The sequence below is a fragment of the Schistocerca americana genome, chromosome 2 (genome assembly GCF_021461395.2).
Source record: "Schistocerca americana isolate TAMUIC-IGC-003095 chromosome 2, iqSchAmer2.1, whole genome shotgun sequence".
NCBI classification, from domain to species: domain Eukaryota; kingdom Metazoa; phylum Arthropoda; class Insecta; order Orthoptera; family Acrididae; genus Schistocerca; species Schistocerca americana.
Window position 1 is genome coordinate 217254619 of NC_060120.1, and position 22603 is coordinate 217277221.

Sequence of the window (22603 nt, forward strand, 5' to 3'; positions counted from 1 at the left end):
ACCTCTCGATGACTGGAAACATGCTGCCTGGTCGGACGAGTCTCGTTTCAAATTGTATAGAGCAGATGGACTTGTACAGGTATGGAGACAACCACATGAATCCATGGACCCTGCATGTCAGCTGGGGACTGTTCAAGCTGGTGGAGGCTCTGTAATGGCGTGTGTCGTCTGCAGTAGGCCCGATATGGGACCCCTGATACGTCTAGATACGACAGGTGACACGGTCGGCTGATCACCTGTATCCATTCATGTCCATTGTGCATTCCGAGGGAATTAGGAAATTCCAGCAGGGCAATGCGACACCCCACACGTCCAGCATTGCTACAGATTGGCTCCAGGAACTCTTTTCTGAGTTTAAACACTTCCACTGGCCACCAGACTTATTGAAAAATGTCTGCGGTTGCCTACGGAAACATAATTGTATCCAGGCGTATACATCTTTGTCCGAAGCAAACCGACGCTCCAAAATTACGGTAATCGCGTGGGGAGGCATGTGTGAAGGCTCCCAGCGTAACTTCTGCAAGCGTAGTCGAAACAACAGGCACGCCAGCACAGGAAAAGTCACACCAAACTTTTCCTCCGACTGCAAGGGCCCGTTGATCATTTACTTCCTGGAACGCTGCGCCACAATTAACGCACAGCGATACGTGGACACTTTGTAAAAACTAACGTCCGTTACCAAGTCTAAATCCTCGGGAACGTCCACGTTCGGCATCATGCTGTTGCGGAATAATGCCCGGCCACTTGTTGCTAAGATTGTTACTTCGCACCACTATTAAAGAGTTTCTGTCTTGGCGCATTAGCGTACTGAGCGTGGGAAACATCACTATCTCATCTGAATCGACATCTCACCAACCCAAATATGTTCATTGTGTTCTTTCTATAACCGAGTCAGTTATTCGATGGTGACAGTGGAACTATAGCCCAGTATTCCTCTAATACCGGTGCTTTAAGTCCGCCTGCTTAGCTGGGTGGTAACGCTCTCGCCTCCCATGCAACCGGGCCCGGGTTCGATTTCCGGCCGGGTTGGAGATTTTTTCAGCTCGGAGACTGGGTGTTGTGTAGTCCTCATCATCATTTCATCCACATCATCCAGTGTGGCGCTGACTGAAATAAGACTTGCTCTTGGCGGCCAAATTTCCCCGGATGGGGCCTCCCGGCTAACGATGCCGTACGCTCATTTCCATTTCACCGGTGCTTTAAATCTGCCCAACAGGGTTTCGCGACAACCTCGCCTTTCTTCCAAAGATTCCCATTAAAGTTCTGAGATTGTATCTGTTACACTTTCGTATGGGGAATACCGACATTTTACGATGGTAGTGGCGCGCATCTTTCTGAATTCGGATGGACGACGGTTCAAACCGCGTCCGACCATCCGATTTCCCTAAATGGCTCCACGCAGTTGCTGTGATGGATCCTTTGAAACGCCACGGCCGGATTCATGCCCATCACTGAAATATTCCGAGCTTGTGATCCGTGTCTAACGACCTTGGTGTCGACGGGACGTTGAACCCTAATCTTCCTTCATTCCTTTCTCCTTTCTGAATTCGTTCGATGTCTGTTGCCACGCCTACTTCATAAGAAATCCTAACTCTTGGACAATAGAACTGAAGCACTAGTGGCATTTATATAATTTTCTTTACAGGTTTCCCAGAAATATTCCAGCAAATCTAAGCCTTCTATTCACCTTCCCTATTACGTAGTTTACATGTTCGTTCATATTCATATAGTTTGTTAGTATAACTTCTAAATATGTAAGCGATGTGTCCTGCTCCAGACAATCACCACTCATCGTGTAATCGGATCTTGTTTGTTACGAGCATTATTTTCGAGTACCTTGTCTCAAAACTCCATATTCCTAGATTTATGCAAAGTGTTTGACACAATGCCAGACTCTCACTTATAACAGTGTCTTGAAGACTTTTTAACACATTCTTATTATGTTGCTTTCAGTGTGTTTGTCTGTTCCGTACAAAATTTACTATTGATTTTAAACTAACTTCCTGATCGGTTAGAGCCTTTACACATTCAACATAGCTCAGGGCTGGATAACAATACAACATTAACTCTCTTTTGTATCTGCTGTGTGGCGGACGTTACTTTGTTTTTCTTTTTGTCTGGTATGTGCAAATTTTGCAACTGATTTCAGATTAACTTCGCGATGAAATACAGACTTTCAGCATGGCGTCGAAGTGAATGAAAAATCAGTATTAACCCTTTCGTGGTTAATGGAATACATGCATCCCATTAAAGTACTATGCAGTTCTATATCTCGTGTCTGTCTAGTGCTAGCCCCGAGATGCTTTCGGAACTTGGAGAAAAATGTTGTGGACCACGGGTGCATATATAGGAGGCTGTGAGCGACCAAATGGGTCGGCGTTGTTTGTAGGTGGCACAGTGCATCTGTTTACGAAAATCAGGTTAAATCTCCTCCTTCTACATCCCAACGATGTCGAAGTAACTAAATGTGTTTTCTTATGCCTCACATTGCTTTTGAAACATTACTACGCACGTAATGGGACGTGTACGCCCCACAGAACTTCATGGGATGTAGAAAACATTGGTATATTGTATTTCAAAGCCATCTTCAAACGTTATGCTGAAAATATGTGAGCGATATTTCATGTTTTTCATTGTCAGGAGAATAAATGTGTTTTAGTACTGATTTCTTACACTTTTTTCCATAATTTCCATCCCGATAAACCATAGGTTCACATGAAAACATGGATCCATTAAGGTTCGTGGGACACATGTGTCCCACTTCACCTATTTTCAAAATCGGTCAGCTCAAAATTTTTTCGGTAGTGAAAGTGTATAACTTATCACAAAGGAAGACAGTTTTTGACGTTTAATTTTACAAACATGCCTAAAACAAATTTTAACCATGAAAGGGTTAGCTCGCTTGTCAAGTGTGTGGCGGAGGGTGCTTTTGTACCACTGCTACTCCTGCCTTTTCCTGTTGCAGTTAGAATGTTTCGCAGTAAAAACGACTGCTGGTAAACCTCAAAGTGCGCTCGAATTTTCTACTTTTTACCTTCACAATCTTTTTGCGAGATATAAGTAGAAGGGAACGAAGTACATTGGCTGATCCAGGATGGAGAGAAACTAAAATAAACCTGAAATTTACCACATGTCTCTACTGTCAATTCATCTAAAAATGTTAAAGTATTTGAAAAAATTCGCACACACAAGAATAAAAAGCAAAAAATAATTATTTAAATTAATTTTCTTATATAATACGTTTTTAAAACAGATTAAAAAGTATAAAATAATTTTTCTTACCCCTATACTGATTGCTTACCGCATATAGGTAGTCCTGAAAATTTGTGCTCGTGAATTGATAACGGCTATGACAATATGTGAAATGGTACAACTAGGCTAGACAAGGTCGGTTGTAGGGAAGATCGACTCTGGTTCACAGAGAGAATTCTAGCAAAGCGTAGCTCATCTATAAACGAAACCAAGAATAGGACACTTGTCGACCCATTCTTGAGTACTACTCGAGTGTTTGGGATCTCAACCTGTCATATTGAAAGAAGACATCGAAACAATTCAGAGGCGTGCTCCTACGTTTGTTTCCGGCAGGTTCGATCTACAAGCGAGTGAAACAAAAATGCTGCGTGGAACCAAATAGGAATTCCTGGAGGAAAAAAGACGCTATTGAGAAAGTTCACAGAATCGGCATTTTCTACCCCGACTGCAGAACGATTTTACTGACACCAACGAAGATTTCGCATAAGGACCGCGAAGATAAGAGTAAGTGGATGACTAGTAGTAGAACAAGGTACCCTCCGCTACGCACCGTGTGATGGCGTGCGGAGTATGTATGTAGATATAGACTTGCAAATGGGCATACAGTTTTCCCTTGGCAGTGTAGTCCAGGAATAATTATCCAGACAAGACTGTTGTACTAAATCTTCTTTCTGTCACTTCTCTTTTGCAGCCATGCAAGACCGTAAGCTCATTGCTAAACTAGCCAAGATGGAGATCTGGTCCTGTGATAACGAAGTCCCGTTATTTCGACAGAAATACCACTGCCACCGAAGAGCATGCTGTCTTACGCCTAGCGTACGCACTGCTAAATAAGAATGTCTTCACTCGTTTCTTAGCAGTTATGAGACAAGCGCAGCATCATTATTTCCTTGCAGTCACGGTTCTAGGCCAGCATAAGACTTGCCGTCTTCAGCTGGCTAGCGCACTTGTCAGTCCGACCAGCGTGCGCTCACTGCGCTCTCTCTTGGCAATATTCGGAACCTGATTGGCTGCAGCCCGTGACAGATGGTGCTGGCAGCGCTACCTATTGCGATAAAACCGAACTGCGTAGCCATGTTGCTGGCCGTGGGTGAAGCAGTATATGGCAATTCATTAACTAGCGGAAAAATGCTGTCGGAACACTAAAAATACTGATATGTTCCTGTTTATTTAAAACAATCTGACTGAAAAGTGTCTCATTCTACCTTCCCCAAAACCTCGAAAAATTATCTCAAAAATTTTGGCAAGTGAATATAACGCGCTTTTTTAAACGTGCTTTTTTAAACGTGCAGCTCACCTCAAAATCCCACAAGCTCCCCTAACTGTAACAAGTCACACCATAGTCGATCGCAGTACGTAACTCATATCGGTCCACTCCTTTCTTACTCTCTCATTCAGCCCAACTCATTACCATTATCTCTTTGTGTCCCTCTGCTATTGTTTCTTTGTCACAACCACAGTCCCCTTCGTTCCGTCCTACTACAATGACCTCCTCTCACTTTCGCTGCCTCTATCTTGCTCTTTCTTACTGCTAATATCTCATTTCTTCCTTCTTACTGCTGCTTCTCTTCTCACTGTCGCTGTCTCTCTCTTGCTGTCTCTTACTGATAATATCCCATTCCTTTCTTCCTACTGATGCTGTCTTTTCCTACTGCCGCTTTATTCCTGCACCCCACCCCCCTGGCACTGTCTCCTTCACTTTTTTTCTAGCACTGTTCTGCCACTGTCATCTGTTTCCACTGCCACTGTGTCCCACTCTTTCTCTTACTCTGTCACTGTCATCTGCACTCTTTCTATTACACAACCACTGTCTACTATCTTCCTTTATTTATTACTTTTCAATCTCTTTGTCACCATTTTCTCTTAGCATAAACAAACGCGAAATTTTGAAGGTGCTGAAGAAGATAGAATGAGACAGCTGGTACCCCACTTTTCAGTCAGTCTTTTAAATAAACACGAACAGGTTCGCATTCTTTGAGCTGAGACGAGATTATATGTCCTCTGGCCCCCTTCTTTCCTCTGTTGTAACATGACATCTAACTCAAATGAAAAGGAACGTATTGGTCAGTAAAATTTACATGGTTTACTTATGTGAAATTGAAATAACATGAAACTAATTTTACAGCTCAGCCTGATTTTATGTACAAAAAGCTTTGCACGTTCTTCAGTACTACAAAGTGAGATTTCCAGCTGATGGAGATACTGTACAGCATATTTACCCGTTCTACGTCACTTTATAATCTGCGTTTTCGCCTCACACCGGATTTTACGCGTGCAACTAGGGTAACTTTGACCCTCTATATCTCGCAAACGGATAAACATAATATGAAAATTTTCAAGGTTGTTCGAGATCGCAATCTTAGAAATACAGTGAAAAAAATTAAGCCATTTGCTGTGCACAGCTGTCTCGGAACCCGCGGCTGTTTATTGGTCCGCTGGTGACGGCGCAACTATAGCAAATAAAAGAGGAAGTGAGGGTTTTTCTGAGGAGCCGGCCATGAGCTAATCATGCCTCCGCAAGTCTCAACAAGCCCCCTTAGACCATATCAAATGCAAAAAGAACCGACCGACTTGCTCCATTGTCTCAGCTCTTGGAAGTGTGTAACATACATACTTTGACCCTATATTTTAGTATAGTGACACTAAGACGATCCCCCGTAAAATCCCCTTTTTACGAGCGGCGTTTTCGTACATATTGGTAATCTTGCTGTCGCATACATACCGATACTGTACTTATTTTCTTTATTAATACAAGCAGCAATCATTAGCTTACAAATTCTGAATTTTAATTATTTGTTTGTGGTAGTTATTGGTGAAACCTTTGCTGTTATGACATGCTACAAGAGTCACATCACTTACTCGAACATTCGTTACAAAGTAGAGCAAATTTCATTCACGTATTCTTGGGATTTTATATCTGTGAATTTTTGTGTATTGTGAAGACACCTCTAACACATTTCTGGTGGAGCTATGTAGCTTTGAAACTCGTCTGCTAACAAATTTCATAAAAATTGCAGCTGCTTTGGTGGATTTCCTTCCTTCCACAATATACTATTATTCAGTGTATTTAAACTGTATCTAGCTACATTTTTCACTGTCATGTTGGATTGTTGTAGTGCTCTTACCAAATTAAAAAAAATATTCAGGCAGTATTTCGGCATAGATCAAACGAAAGTTCAAATCATTTCTATATTAACTAATATTTATGTTAACCAACCACTGCACCAACCACTGCTTTACCGACTAATGAATGTCTGATCATTCGACTTCATGGTGCCTCAAATGCTGACTCCAAAGTCCGCAGTGAGTAACTACCCTTGACTGTTAGTCATTGATCTTCAGCTCTAAGACCAATAAATTTTTGCGTTTTATGAAATGGGCAGCAGTACATTTCCGTACGTGTTCTACATCTACATCCATACTCCGCTAGCCACCTGACGGTGTGAGTACCTCTATCGGTTCTCTCTTCTATTCCAGTCTCGTATTTTTCGTGGAAAGAAAGATTGTCGGTATGCCTCTGTGTGGGCTCTGATGTCTCTGATTTTATCCTCATGGTCTCTTCGTGATATATAAGTAGGAGGGAACAATATACTGCTTGACTCCTCGGTAAAGGTATGTTCTCGAAACTTCAACAAAAGCCCGTACCGAGCTACTGAGCGTCTCTCCTGCAGAGTCTTCCACTGGAGTTTATCTGTCATCTCCGTAACGGTTTCGCGATTGCTAAATGATCCTGTAACGAAGCGCGCTGCTCTCCGTTGGATCTGGTACGGATCTGGTACGGATCCCACACCGGTGAGCAGTATTCAAGAAGTGGGCGAACAAGTGTACTGTAACCTACTTCGTTTGTTTTCGGACTGCATTTCCTTAGGATTCTTCCAATGAGTCTCAGTCTGGCATCTGCTTCACCGACAATCAACTTTATATGATCACCCCATTTTAAATCACTCCTAATGCGTTCTCCCAGATAATTTATGGAATTAACTGCTTCCAGTTGCTGACCTGCTATATTGTAGCTAAATGATAAGGATCTTTCTTTTTATGTATTCGCAGCACATTGCACTTGTCTACATTGAGATTCAATTGCCATTCCCTGCACCATGCGTCAATTCGTTACAGATCCTCCTGCATTTCAGTACAATTTTCCATTCTTACACCTTCTCGATATACTACAGCATCATCCGCAAAAAGCCTCAGTGAACTTCCGATGTCATCCACAAGGTCATTTATGTATATTGTGAATAGCAACGGTCGTACGACACTCCCCTGCGGCACCGCTGAAATTACTCTTCCTTCGGAAGACTTCTCTCCATTGAGAATGACATGCTGCGTTCTGTTGTATAGGAACTCTTCAATCCAATCACACAATTGGTCTGATAGTCCATATGCTCTTACATTGTTCATTAAACGACTGTGGGGAACTGTATCGAACGCCTTGCGAAAGTCAAGAAACACGGCATCTACCTGTGAACCCGTGTCTATGGCCAAGTGAGTCTCGTGGACGAATAGCGCGAGCTGGGTTTCACACGATCGTCTTTTTCGAAACCCATGCTGATTCCTACAGAGTAGATTTATAGTCTCCAGAAAAGTCATTATACTCGAACATAATACGTGTTCCAAATTTCTACAACAGATCGACGTTAGAGACATAGGTCTGTAGTTCTGCACATCTGTTCGACGTCCCTTCTTGAAAAGGGGGATCACCTATGCCCTTTTCCAATCCTTTGGAACGCTACGCTCTTCTAGAGACCTACGGTACACCGCTGCAAGAAGGGGGGCAAGTTCCTTCGCATACTCTGTGTAAAATCGAACTGGTATCCCATCAGGTCCAACGGCCTTTCCTCTTTTGAGCGATTTTAATTGTTTTTCTATCCCTCCGTCATCTATTTCGATATATACAATTTTGTCATCTATGCGACAATCTAGAGAAGGAACTACAGTGTAGTCTTCCTCTGCGAAACAGCTTTGGAAAAAGACATTTAGTATTTCGGTCTTTAGTCTGTCATCCTCTGTTTCAGTACCATTTTGGTCACAGAGTGTCTGGACATTTTGTTTTGATCCAGCTACCGCTTTGACATAAGTCCAAAATTTCTTAGGATTTTCTGCCAAGCCAGTACAAAGAACTTTATTTTCGAATTCATTGAACGCCTCTCGCATAGCCCTCCTCACACTACATTTCGCTTCGCGTAATTTTTGTTTGTCTGTAAGGCTTTGGCTATGTTTATGTTTGATGTGAAGTTCCCTTTGCTTCCGCAGCGGTTTTCTAACTCGGTTTCTTACAAGTGTATCTGGCTGACGGCTAATGTTATCGTTACAAGGGACGTGAACGCAAGCGTGGATGCTTAGCAGACAATATTTATGACATCGTAGAATAGAATTTCATGTTACGATGCATTTCTCACTATGATCAAAAGAATGGACCGCTTTGGATTTTAGAAACACGCTTTCCAGGTTACAAGCTGAACCGAACGGACGTCGTATTAGAAGACGACTATCTGAAGCTGGGTTGTAGGGTTCCGTGCCTAAATCTGAAAAGCTGAACCCTTATAAAATAGCTTTGCTGTGCATCTGTCAGTCTATCTGTCTGCCTCTCTGTCCTACTGTCAATAATTCTTTCTCTCAGGACCGGGTAGACGTATCAAGCTCAAATTTATGTCACATATTAAGGTCATTGACCCCTGGGCAGTGTAAAACATTTAAGCTTCTAAGTCGGTGCGATGAAAAGATTTGGCCATTTATGTCACATATTTTCAAACTCGCAAACTCACTTCCCTTTGAGCTTGAATCATGCAATTCGGTGAGAAGCAAGGTTTCGCAGCACAAGCAATGTAAAATATCTGAAACTTGTTAAATTGCAATTGTTTCACATAAGAAATATCTTTCTGCCATTTGAATACACACTGCATTCGTCATTTGTCAAAGGCATAACACACGAACATTACTGCATGCAAACATAAAATGTAACCTGCAGTCATGTTTTACTAAGTAAATAAATTTTTTTTACTAAATCTTCTCTCTCTGCCTATACGGGGTGAGCGGTAATAAATTCGACAAGCAGCAAGTATGGACTCCTGACTGGAAATGGGGAAGAGAAAAAGTCGTACGAGCATGTGTCCGGAAATGCATCGTTGCCACGGTTGATGATACTGAAGAAAGAAAGTTCCTCTGACCACGTGCCGTGTGCTCCTTGTGTGCTGCAGGCTGTGTGACTGACGCAGAGTACTGTAAGCAGCAGAGTGGTCCGGTGTTCGTGTCGGGAACAAGGCGAAAAGGCGTTCGTGTTCGGCCAAGCGGATGGAAACGTTCGAGAGGCAGCACGACTGTAACAAATCAAGTGCCCTCACAGACACCAACCACATTACACAACGTTTCAAGCCCTTTTTGGGTGTTTGTGTGATAATGGGTCCTTTCAGACACGCGAACGTGCTGGGGGTCGGCGGACGGGGGCGTACACCAGATTTGGACGACCGGGTTCTGCAGGATATTCGGACGAACCCAGCACAGGCTCCAGGCAAGTGGCCCGCCAACATGGTGTAAGCCAAAGTACTTTCATGTGTATCCTGCGTGATAGGTATGTGTGAACGCATGCATTCCATCCCATGGAGGCCACTTTGAACATCTGTTGTCACGTGGACGCTATGCAGCTCGGTAATGTGTTCCGGAACGATTTGTTGTCGTCCACCCACACCGTCCATTTCCGGACACATGTTCATACCACATTTTTTTCTTCATTCTCAGCCAGGAATCCGTCCCTGAAATTTGTCGGTTTTATTAATGTTAACCCTGTATAAACTGAAGCCCCCTGCTCGCTTCTTTTTGTCCAGGTTAGTCTGAGGAACTACCACAGAGATTCTGAATCGTCTTTGTATCTTGCCAGTATCGACATCGACAACATGCAAAAATCGTTGAAATTCTAGATTCTGGGTTGCATGAACTATATAGTGGTTGATGGTTGGAGACATAACATCCTTTTTACAGGTAGTCTGCGAAAACCAGGCCGGCCGGTGTGGCCGTGCGGTTCTAGGCGCTGCAGTCTGGAACCGTGTGACCGCTACGGTCGCAGGTTCGAATCCTGCCTCGGGCATGGATGTGTGTGATGTCCCTAGGTTAGTTAGGTTTAAATAGTTCTAAGTCCTAGGGGACTGATGACCTCAGTGGTTAAGTCCCATAGTGCTCAGAACCAATCGAACCATTTGCGAAAATCAGTTCACAGAAGTTGGCCACTGAAGAATCTTGTATACGACTGGAGTTAAACCCCTCAGGCCTGAAGATGGAGCACTGAAGCACCGAAACTGGTAGACATACAATAAATAACATCGTAAGGACGGCTATAGGTGCTCCATTTTTTACGTAAGTGAACGGCCGAAGTCACTCAAACCTCCAATCTGAAGGATGGACATAAGAAAATAATTAACTTCGTACGGAATCTTCAAGTGTTCGAGTGCTACTCGAACTTGGGCAACTTTGTATTAGAAGTTGGAGCCTATGAAAATATCCTGTTTCAAGGCATCGACGGAATGAAGCTTTCATTAAAAATTCCTGTCAATTTTTGTATGGGTTGTAACAAAAAAACGTCAGGAACGTGTAAAGATGGCCCAGAGCATTCTGTGTGCGAAGTAACGGACAGGAATATAAACTCTTTCCCCACTTCTACTGCCGTTGTTAAAGAGGCTTACCGGCAATCATTCCTAGGCCAAGAAAATTAGAGTACTGCCTTCCAATAACTAGTGGAGTCGTGGAAACTGTTTTAATTACTCAAGTAGGTCTCTGGTATTAATAATCAGAGTTTGCTCAATCTTTGAGTGGAGTTTCAAATGTGATCAAAAGAAAACCGCCTAAATTTAGTTTTTATTTATTTATTTATTTGTTTTGAGTCCTCGGAGACTAAGCGTTTAATCAAAAAATCTATGGCTAACAGATTTCAGAGCATTAAATTCTGCATCGTTTGAGTGCTAAAGCTTTGCTATTTGATTAAATTTTCCTATAGCAAGGCTACGTCGGAGAATATAAGCGTCCTTGTTCAAATACAGATTTATGTGAATAGGCAGAATATGGCATTGCGGTCGGCAATGCCTATATAAGACAAGTGTCTGTAGTAATTGTTAGATCGGTTACTGATGCTACAATGGCAGTTTACCAAGATTTAAGCCAGTTTGAATGTGGTGTTATAGTCGGCGCACGAGCGATAGAACACAGCATCTCCGAGGTAGCGATGAAGTGTGGATTTTCCCGTACGACCATTTGAATATCAGAAATCTGGTAAAACATCAAATCTCCCACATGGCTGCGGCCGGAAAAAGATCCTGCAACAACAGGATCAACGACGACTGAAGAGAATCGTCCAACGTCATAGAAGTTCAACCCTTACCCAAATTGCTTCAGATTTCAGTGCTTTGCCACCAACAAGGGTCAGCGAGCGAACCATTCAACGAAACATCATTGATATGGGATTTCGCTGCCGAAGACTCACTCGTGTACCATAGATGACTGTACGACACAAAGCTTTACGTCTCGTTTGGGCCCGTCAACACCGACACTGGACTGTTGATGACTGAAAACGTTTTGCCTGGTCGGACGAGTCTCGTTTCAAATTGTATAGAGCGGATGGACGTGTGCGCCTATGAAGACAACCTAATGAATCCATGGACCCTGCATATCAGCTGATGACTATTCAATCTGGTGAAGGCGCTGTAATTGTGTGGGTTGTGTGCAGTAGAAGTGATGTGGGACCCTTCATAGTCCAGATACGACTCTCACAGGTGACACGTAAGCATCCTGTCTGATCACCTGCGTGCATTCATGTCCATTGTGCATTCCGACGGACTTGGGCAATTCCAGCAGGACAATGCGACACCCCACATATCAATCCAACTGCACTAGCTCCACACCATTACAGAGCCTCCACCAGCTTGAACAGTCCCCTGCTGATATGCAGGGTCCATTGATTCATGAGGTTGTTTCCATACCTTTACACGTCCATCCACTTGATGCAATTTGAAATGAGACTCGTTCGACCAGGCAACATGTTTCCAGTCATCAAGAATCCAGTGTCAGTGTTGACGAGGTCAGGCGAGGCGTAAAGCTTTGTGTTGTGCAGTCATCAAGGGTACACAGCTCCTGAAACCTGGTTGGTAGGTTCTCAGAGAGCGCACAGGATAAGGTTATGATCGCGAATGGGGCTGTAAACAGTTACTGTGAATTGCACAATCAAACAAACAACTTTATTTTCCTGCATACCACTTGTTTACACATTGCTTAAAAGATCACAATTAAACAATATGCATGAAGGCCTAGTTAAAGAAAACTTGAGATGCCTTCTGGGCTTAAGGCCCAAAACCACACCAAAAACAAGAACGGCAGAAGCCTGGCTTAGAAACCAAGATCAATAAAAATAGAGGGTAAAAATTATTTTTTTCTAAAAAAACGCAATTGAAAACAATTAGTGGCTGAAGACCTACACTAGACGTCTCAAAGACAACAATAATTAAAACACATTAATAAGCAACTACTCCAACCAATAAATTTCTTTCTAAACTTACAACAGAGTGGCCAAAAGCCTAATTAAAGAAATATTAACTTTTTGCACGGCTGAAGGCCACAAACAAATTTGAAACAATGGCTGAACAAGTCAGACAAACAATTCAAAATAAACTCCTTCCTTCTTATTAAAAAAATTTCCTTTAAAGAATACACATAGCTGAAGGCCTTATTAAAAGGGGTTCACATAAATCCTCGGCTGAAGGCCACACAAAACACATCGAACAACTAAAGGCTTAGGGCCTGGATTACAATTTCAGATAGAACCAAGTTTAAGAAAAAAAAAAATTTTCCTTTTTTTAAAATAAAATCAATCTTCAATATTTTAATTTAACATGGCTGAAGGCCTTTATGTGAAATTTGAAAAGAACTTAATTAATACACAGGTGAAGGCCTGAGAAGGTAGCTCAAACGTAAGGTGAGGTGAGACAGGCAGTCAAGAGCTGAAGTTAAATAATCAGATGGAAACCCAAACTAGGGACGGCCCAAGGACCGAACAACAGTTTAACCAATTCCCTTCCATCTGACCAATGGCACAAGAACGAAAAATATCACCCGAGGACGAGGATATGAACAGTGCTATGACTTCAGAAATTGGAGTCTAAAAACAGCCAATGAAACAATAACCGCTCTAAGCAAAATATTAACCAAACACCTCAAAACGCTGTCGAACTACATGCTGTGCTGGACAGCATCAACATGATGAGGAGAGACACACTGCCGGAAAACTATGCTAACGACCAGGACAGGTAAATGGGGCGTTAACGTCCGCAGTGCAAAAAATACCACTGTAGCACTTCACTGGTAAGTAACATACTATTTAATAATTAATCACAATATAGGAAGACGGCTGCAAGATTTCGCCAACTACAACACATAATATCTTGCTGTTAGCCCGAACAACCCAGGGAGCAACAATGTGCAAATGAATGAAGAGATGTCACAATAGCTGAGGTTTCATAACAGGTTAACTGATCACTCAGCTTCAGTGTCCAGGTTCGGTGGTCAACGAAGTCTGTCACTCTCACAGCTAGTGCCTCACGACCCGACAGCGCGTGCACACCGCCAGCGGTCCCTGCCTAGCCTCACACCGCGGAGACTTGCTCGCTGCTCCATCCCAACCAACTAGCGGAGAACCCAGAAGTGGTCGGCGACCGAACACACGTCGTCCGATGAGACGACCAACCGAACTGTACACCAAGGTCGTCCCCACTCAAGTTATGTGTGTCGGCAACGGTCGGGCGAGTCATGGCTGTCCGGACCTCACTGCTGCTCCATCCCGACTGAACTCCCGACACACGACGACCCGGAAATACTAGCGGTCGCTCCGAAGATAGTACGACAACAGTCTAACATAACAGTCGCGACACTTTGCCTCTATTTTGTTGCTACAGCGCCAGCAGCGCCCCAAGCGGCCGGTAGGTTGAACTGGGAGTCCGGCGCGATCGTTAAAGCAAATAGTGATTGTTTATTTTGATTTATACAGTGGTTTTTACCATCGGGAGCGTTTGTAGCGCAATAAATTGCAGCAACAACAGGAAGAAGACACCACAGCTGTCTTTTTTTAGGTTTCCTAAGGATCCTGGGAGGTAACATCATGTTACTAAACTGTATCGTCAGGATTCACTTGCAAACTATATGTGTATAAATGATGAATGTTTCGTTTTAGGAGCAGAAAATGGCTAGTTAATAGCAGACGAGAAGACCTTATGAAGAAAGACCCAGTTTACCTGTATAATAATAATAATATTAGTTTTTGTTCGCTACATTTCGAACAAAACCGGTTCATGAACGCAGATAATAACAAACTCGTTTGGAATGCAAGTACCCACACTGTTTGACATTCCAAATAAACCCCCTCAACTGACGATGAAGAAGAAACTGCCACAAAGATTCGACAGTCAATCTAATGCTGTAAAACAGTCCTATGACACAGAAGCAGCCAGTTCGACTCTCCATCTATCAGTGCCAGATTCGTGTGAATCATCAACACAGACCTGCTTTGACGATGAAGTGGTTAAATTAAGTGCAGCTGTTCGTGTCTTACAAAAGCGTGTGAAGTGTAAGAATGTGCAGAAGCGAAACTATTACGGGACAAGGAAAGTGCCTATAGACAGATTGTTTGAAAATTATTCAAATATTTGTTTTTTCGTGAAATGTATGTAATCAGCTCATTATAGTGTTTTCAGCATATGTCTCCCACTATTTGGCAGATGCTTGTCCCACTTAGAATAATATAAAGATGAAGGTCGTACTTGTGGCAACAGGCGACAAACACAGTAAGCCTACAGAACGATAAACCAGCTGTCGATCGCTTTTGCATGTAGAGGTACGTGTCTGTGCTTCTTACATGTGAATCTGTGTGTTTATATTCTTTTGATATCAACGTGGTAAGCTGCAATTCTGTCCAATGTCACAAGTGTTTCTTCACGAATGTGTTGTAGCTTGCCATTCTATTCATGGTTTTTGTCCATACTTGCGCATATTTTAGAATCATTTCTAGAACGTATGTGCCTTCTGATACTACACAAACTCTTGGAGGCAAGAAAATAACTCGAATAAATCGGAAATTACGTAGTAAATGGATGCAAACAAACATTATGCTTACGACCCGTCTGACGTTCACCTTACCCGCCGCTTGGAGCGCTAGTGTCGCTCCATCTGTCAAACGGCAACTTTTACAGCAGTGAGTGTCGCGACTGTTATGTTAGACTGTGGTACGACAGTGCTCTTATCGATAAGCTCTGCTGCTGCCACTCATGGGGAGGCAAGCCAGCAACTTGGTGACGATGGTAAATCGAATAAGAAACGGGACGGCAGTACCGCAAATTAAATATGTTAAGCAATAACCGGCACGAACACGAGCCACGCGCGGCTCAGCTCTGAAAGCCCATATCGATGATGTTTCGTTGAATGGTTCGCAAGCTGACACTTGCTGATGGCCCAGTACTTAAATCTGCAGCAATTCATGGAGAGGTTGCACTTTGGGTCACGTTGAACGATTCTCTTCAGTCGTTGTTGGTCCCCTTCTTGCAGGATCTTTTGCCGGCCGCAGCGACGTCGGAGATTTGATGTGTTACCGGATTCTTACATTCACGTTATCCTCGTGAAATGGCCATGTGGGAAGATCGCCCACTTCATCGTTAACTCGGAGACGCTGTGTTCAATCGCTGGTGTGCCGGCTATAAGACCACGTTCAAACTCACTTAAATCTTGATAACTTGCCATTGTAGCAGCAATAACCAATCTACCAATTGCTCCACAGTTGTCTTGCGTAGGCGTTGCCGACCGCACCACCGTATTCTGCCTGGTTACATATCTCTGTATTTGAATACGCATGTCTCTACTAGTTCCTTTGGCGCCTCGTTGTACATGACCATATTATTGTTGCCTAGAATATAATGGAATTTACTGCCAAATATACTTACTTGAAATTTAAAAGAAGCTTACATCATTTCAGCATAAGCTTTATAGAATTATTTCAGTCGGTTTCTCTCAAGTATAGCATTTTTCAGTTGTGTCACTGTCCTTGCCGGGTGCGATATGAGCACTCTACCGACCGCAGGGGTAAGCACGGCGGGCGTTGTGCATGCGACATGGCTTGCTGTGTACAGGAGACGGTCGGGACTCTGCCTTTCCACGAGACAGATAAAAACAAAACATATTGGATGCCTTCTGGTGACTGCTATATATCGATTGTGGGAATCATAATTCATACAAGAACAAACAAATCCTTAGATACAGATGTGATATTAAGATGTGAACCAACAGTACACATTTCCTCAAAACAATGACAAAAATGGATACAAAGATTACCAAAACAATTACGCACAGTGCGGGTTCGAGTCCCGGTCCGGCACAAATTTTCATTGTCGTCATTCCATTCAACAGCTGACTGTTGTCCTTATTTGGCATTGCGAATTCGATTAACGTAAATGTCATATCTGTCGATGCAGCTTCGTGTAAGCACTTTGATCCGTGTCCTTGTTTTTTTAATGTTAGTTTTTATCCGTTTTTGAATGTGTGTTGAGTAATTTTGTACTGCTTTTTACACTTCAATATCATTCCCGTATGCAAGGATTTGTCTATACATGTCAACACTGTGATCCTACAATCGGTATATCGCACTAGACAGAGGCCAAGTGTTATGTTTACGTATTTGCCAGGACTGTTTAATATGAACTCAAATGGGATTTCTGGGAGGAAATAAATTCTTTTCGTGGAACCCTACTGAGAAAATTTGCAGAACCAGCATTTCCGGCTGCCTGAAGAACGATTTTGCTGTCACCAATGTACATTTCGCGCAAGGGGGTGCGAAGACAAGAGATAGCAGAGCCCGTACGGAGGCATAAAGACAGTCGTTTTTCTCTCGTTCCATTACTGACTGGAACAGTAAAAAACAATGAACAGTAGTGAGACAAAGTACCCTCCGCCACGCACCGTATGCTGGCTTTCGGAGTATGTATGAGGATGTAGCTGCAGAAAAATGTAGAGGAAGGCAGAGTTTGGAATACATCCAACAAGTAACTGAGGACGTAGGGTGCAGACGTAATTCTGAGATGACGAGGTAACGGCAGGAGAAGATTTTGTGGCGGGCCGCATCAAGCCAGTCAGAAGACTGCTCACTCAAAAAAGCAAAAGGTTAACAAAAGAGAGAGACATTCTCAGGAAACAAATAACTGCAAAACGAGAATGATGGCACACCAACAAATCAGACTTAGTTCACAAATTCACGACAGATTATACCATCTCTTGTAATTCAGTAACATTCCGCGTTGTAGGCCTATGACAATACTTTGGTGTCAACTAGAACTTCATACAGACCTTGAAAAAACCGGGTATGTGATAGAAGAATAACAGATCTGTGTAATTGTAACTCAAGATAAACTTCTGTATATGTAGATATAAATGCGATTGTTAGGTCTTGTTGCATTTTAATTTTATGTTTGCAAAGAAATGTATGTGACACATACCGAGTTGTATTATCATTGTTGACAAGTTTCTTTACTGAATCTAACGCCAATGTATAAAACAAATTCAAACGTCTGATTACTCTACAAACGAACTAATGTGCTAAATATGTGTCTTATAATAATTTTGTAAGTATATTCCGTGGCGTGTGTGGATACATAGATTTAGTAGTAAAGTGGTGATAAATTAAAACGTCATGCTTCATGCTGAAGATTTACGGCACAGACAGCGAAAATGCAGTAAGTGATAAACTTTTTCCTCCCATTATTTTACTGGAGGTGCCAGAGAAAAAAAAAATTCGGAAAGATCGGAAATTGTGTGTGAAGTTTGTCAGAAGTAGTAAATGGATTAATACCGTCTGGGTAATTCGTGCGCTCCAAGTAAAGTTGCGCCAAGACAAATACACAGCTTCTAGTTTCAATATTTGTCAAATGGTTAACGTAAGATTTAACCTCTTAATTTTTTTAAAATTCAATCTATAATCATGTGAAATACTGAAAATGAAGTTTTTATTGCCTCTGGAAGCCATTAGAGAGGCAACCTGCGACTGGAAGTTGAGGACCTACTGCCCAGGTGACGGCTTTAGCCATTTAGAAACATGAATCCATAAGATTCTACAGATAATATTTCACGTTAACTGCCAGACGTGTAATATTACAATGTAATGGAACATCTATACATATGAAGAAAAGTGTGCGTGTGTGTTCAAATGTGTGTGAATTTCTAAGGGACTAAACTGCTTAGGTCATCGGTCCCTAAACTTACAAACTATTTAAACTAACTTAAACTAAGAACAACACGCACACCCGTGCCCGAGGAAGGACTCGAACCTCCGACGGGACGTGTGTGTGTGTGCGTGTTTGTAATTTCTGCAAATCTACAGTTTTATTCTGATCTTGATGAAATTTTACACAATTTATTTTCAAGAGAAGAGGAAGGTCACTGTCTACATAAGATTTCGCTATATTTTTCGAAATATAATAAGGGAAAGGTTGTCACGGAAAATCTTTAACAGTTCTTGGTAGATTTACTTCAAATTTCTACATTGAGATGAAATAATAAACAAAATTAATAGAAATTAAATGCCTAACAAACGAAATATGTCGTAGCAAACGGCCTGTAATTCCTGGCTCGACAATAAATTACAGCGACAATACCCGTCCTGGATGTAGTAGCATCAGACGTCACTAGATCGTGGGACGAGCAAAGAGTTCGCGAATTTGACAGAAACATGATTGGAAATTCTTATTTATTGATTAGGTGTCGTTTTTACATATGATATATAGCCTAGAAAATATTTTTACATCTTGTTTCACAGTTATTTTTATTATTTATCTATTATTAAAACCCCTTACCAACGATAAGGCAGCTCGTGGATATAGTTCCAACAAACGTCACTAATAGCGGGCCGATCAAAATATCGAGCAGAACCTGAGATTTCTCGAACTGTGGCGTTAACTGTTCGAACAGTTCGGGTCTTGCTCAAACACAGACCCATTTGAAACAGTGAACACTGAGCTGAAACAATTGAAGACGAATGCTCCAAAAAACGAATGAGATGCTTATCGCAAACGTAATAACAAATGGCGCAAATAATCATCTTTACATACAGTAAAGACGTATCCATTCGTCGCGTACCGTTAACTCCTACTGATTCAGAAATGCCCTTTGATCGATTCCAGATACCCTTGGGGCTTGTGTTCGCAGTGAATATCAATAAGGTACAGGGTCAATCACTTTGCGTGGCAACTGCCGGGCGCCACGCGGGGTAGCCGTGGGGTCTAGGGCGCCTTGCCACTGTTCGCTCGGCTCTCCCGTCGGAGGTTCGAGTCCTCCCTCGAGTGTGTGTGTGTGTGTGTGTGTGTGTGGGTGTGTGTGCGATGACCTCGGCAGTTTGATCTCATAATAACTTACCACCACCACTAGCAACTGCCAGGCACTGCAGCTAATGATAAATAAATAAGATCCAAACTCGTAGTTTCTTATCGACACATTGTGAGTGTGGCTGGTTAGAACTTACGAGTGCGGCATTTTATAGCGCCTCATGTGGCGTTCCGCTTTGCATTGCCCTGTTCGAACTGCCCAGTGAAGCAGGCGTCAGAGCGGCAACCCACACGCGTGCCGAAATGTGGCCTCCGGCTGAAGTTGCGCCCCTACTCACCCTCCTCGACGGTTTCGTCCAGCAGCACAGGATTCCCGGTGGCGCTGAGCAGCTCGCCGTTGCTGTCGAACGTGGCCACCAGGTTTCCCAGATACTTGGTGTAGGCCATCGCCTGCACGATGGCCACCTTGTGGCCGCTCTCCTGCGTCACCATCACCGGGTACACGTCTTCGGCGGTGTCATTGTCCGGAGGAGTCCCTGACGTCACAAAAGTACCCTTTTCATTAAGTTTATCCATTAGACAAATGTCATATTACCGCCTTAGTGATAAAGTACTTTATTTATACAAGATGTTTCAGTTGTATGATCGTCATGTTCGCAAAACTATTCACAACATCGTGATTACAGTTTTAACATGAATGTGTACACTCCGTCGCACAGTTTTTATAGACTGACGATGTAATTTATATTACGATACGACAGTGGTTCCCAGTCTTTGGTTCAAATGGTTCAAATGGCTCTGAGCACTATGGGACTCAACTTCTGTGGTCATTAGTCCCCTAGAACTTAGAACTAGTTAAACCTAACTAACCTAAAGACATCACACACTTCCATGCCCGAGGCAGGATTCGAACCTGCGACCGTAGCGGTCACGCGGTTCCAGACTGCAGCGCCTAGAACCGCACGGCCACTTCGGCCGCCTTCCCAATCTTTCTTAGACCATCAACCGTGAGTGTAATCAGACATTACTTAGTACCTCCACCGTCCCGCCCCCTCCCTCACATTATCACCAACTTTAACACCTAACTGTACAACGAAAGACTTCTTGGGACACTTTTATTTTTAAAATGGTGAAAGATGAATGATATTTAGTTTGTGTGTGTGCTTGTGTGTTAGAATGAATGAAGAAGGAATTCGTTGTGCATCGCAAGTGCTACCCTCAACTCCACCTCAGAGAAGAAAGCTAACTATCCACAGTAAGGGCAGACACTTGTTACAGAACATACTTCCCCTGCAATACTCTCTCGATTGCAGCACTCACTTGAGCTGCCCACTGCAACCCCATTTAAAATTGAACAAGTTCAGATGTGTGCACTACACTTTCTTTTTGTGAATTACTTCATTGCTGCACTCCTTACTTCTTCAATGGTGGAAATTGGATGACTTCAGGCTGTTAATACTTTATATCTAACCACCCTAACAATAATAACAATAACAAAAATAAAATTGTGTACAGCATTGTAATAGCCCTTTTGTAGTTAATACTGTGTCGAGCTGCCAATTAATTCATTTATCTGTTTCGAAGCGAGTAATGAAGCAATTTCTGGACTAACGCAGATACTATCTACAACTTGGAGAAGACATTTTCTTTAGGTACTAATAGCGTTTGTTACGTATAGGACTCACTTTTATCAAAAAATGGTTCAAATGGCTCTGAGCACTATGGGACTTAACAGCTATGGTCATGAGTCACCTAGAACTTAGAACTACTGAAACCTATCTATCCTAAGGACATCACACAACACCCAGTAATCACAAGGTAGAGAAAATCCCTCACTTTTATCATCAGCGATCTGCAGGACAACGCACAACATATGTGTGTAATGGTGGACTATGTGAGGAACCTGTAACCTCGACCACGTTAATGCTACTAACTGAGAAAAAGTAATTATTGACAACTTATATAATTATTATTAGAGTCTTACAAAATTGTGATAATAGCAATGATCTTTTGTAAATAATTTAGTTTCGTGACTGAAACAGAATCGAATAGTTTGTTTTTATCTCTTCCCTCAGGGGGTAAACACCCCCAGGTTGGGAGCCACTGCGTTGTGATGACAGCGTAATGCTCACGGTTTTATCACCCGACAATAAAGATTTTATATTTCGCCTAAGATGATTCTGTTAATACTTTTAGGAACCTGATGACGGTCAGATGACGGAAACTGGTTGTATAAGTGAAGTATTATACCAGCAGCTCAAGGTGGTAATGTGGCATTTTTCAAATACATAAGGACTGTGGGGTACCGGCCCCTAAAATATATTCTTATCCATTTTTATCGTTTATTTTGCACATTTATTCTACTGAGCAGTTTGGATAAAATTTTGAATACTCAGATCTAGAAACAAAGTTAAAAAAAACATCTATGCACTTTACATTTTTTTTCAATAAGTAAAAAAGTAACAATGTAATTACAACTCCTAAAACGTTGCTAAGTCAGATCGTTTCATTAGTTACAATAGGCCAATTTCAGCAAATAGACTTCGTCAGGGTAACTGTAAGTAAATGGTACATATTTTTGGTACAATAGTTCTAACATTACAGGCAAATATTAATTAGGAAACATTATTATAAAACTTGTTAGATATGTCATATGGGTTTGACATCCATACGTTATCGTGGTTCTGTTTCTGTGTCTTTGTTTGAAATACACTGCATTGTACTGAGGTGACAAAAGTCATTGGATTTCGATACGCCCATACACAGATTGCAATACTATCGCGTACACAAGGTATAAAAGGGCAGTGCATCATGTGAAAAGCTTTCATACGTTATCAAGGCCGCCCGACAGGAATTAATAGCCTTTAAACGCGGATAGGTAGTTGGAGCTAGACGCATGGGATATTCTATGTCGGAAATCGTTGGGGAATTCAGTATTCTTAGATATACAGTGTAAAGAGAGTGCTGACACTTCTGAATGTCAAGCATTATCTCTCATCACGGACGACGCAGCGGCTGACGGC

The 22603-nt window shown here is 42.3% G+C and overlaps 1 protein-coding gene across 1 annotated transcript in view; it reads right to left on the bottom strand.

Moving 5' to 3' along the window:
* The window catches only part of LOC124595229 (apyrase-like), a 162959-nt gene that overhangs the window by 42562 nt on the left and 97794 nt on the right, over positions 1–22603 (bottom strand). The window contains exon 4 of the mRNA XM_047133884.1: positions 19919–20116. Coding sequence (XP_046989840.1) covers positions 19919–20116 — 198 coding nt within the window. The remainder of the gene's footprint in view (positions 1–19918; positions 20117–22603) is intronic.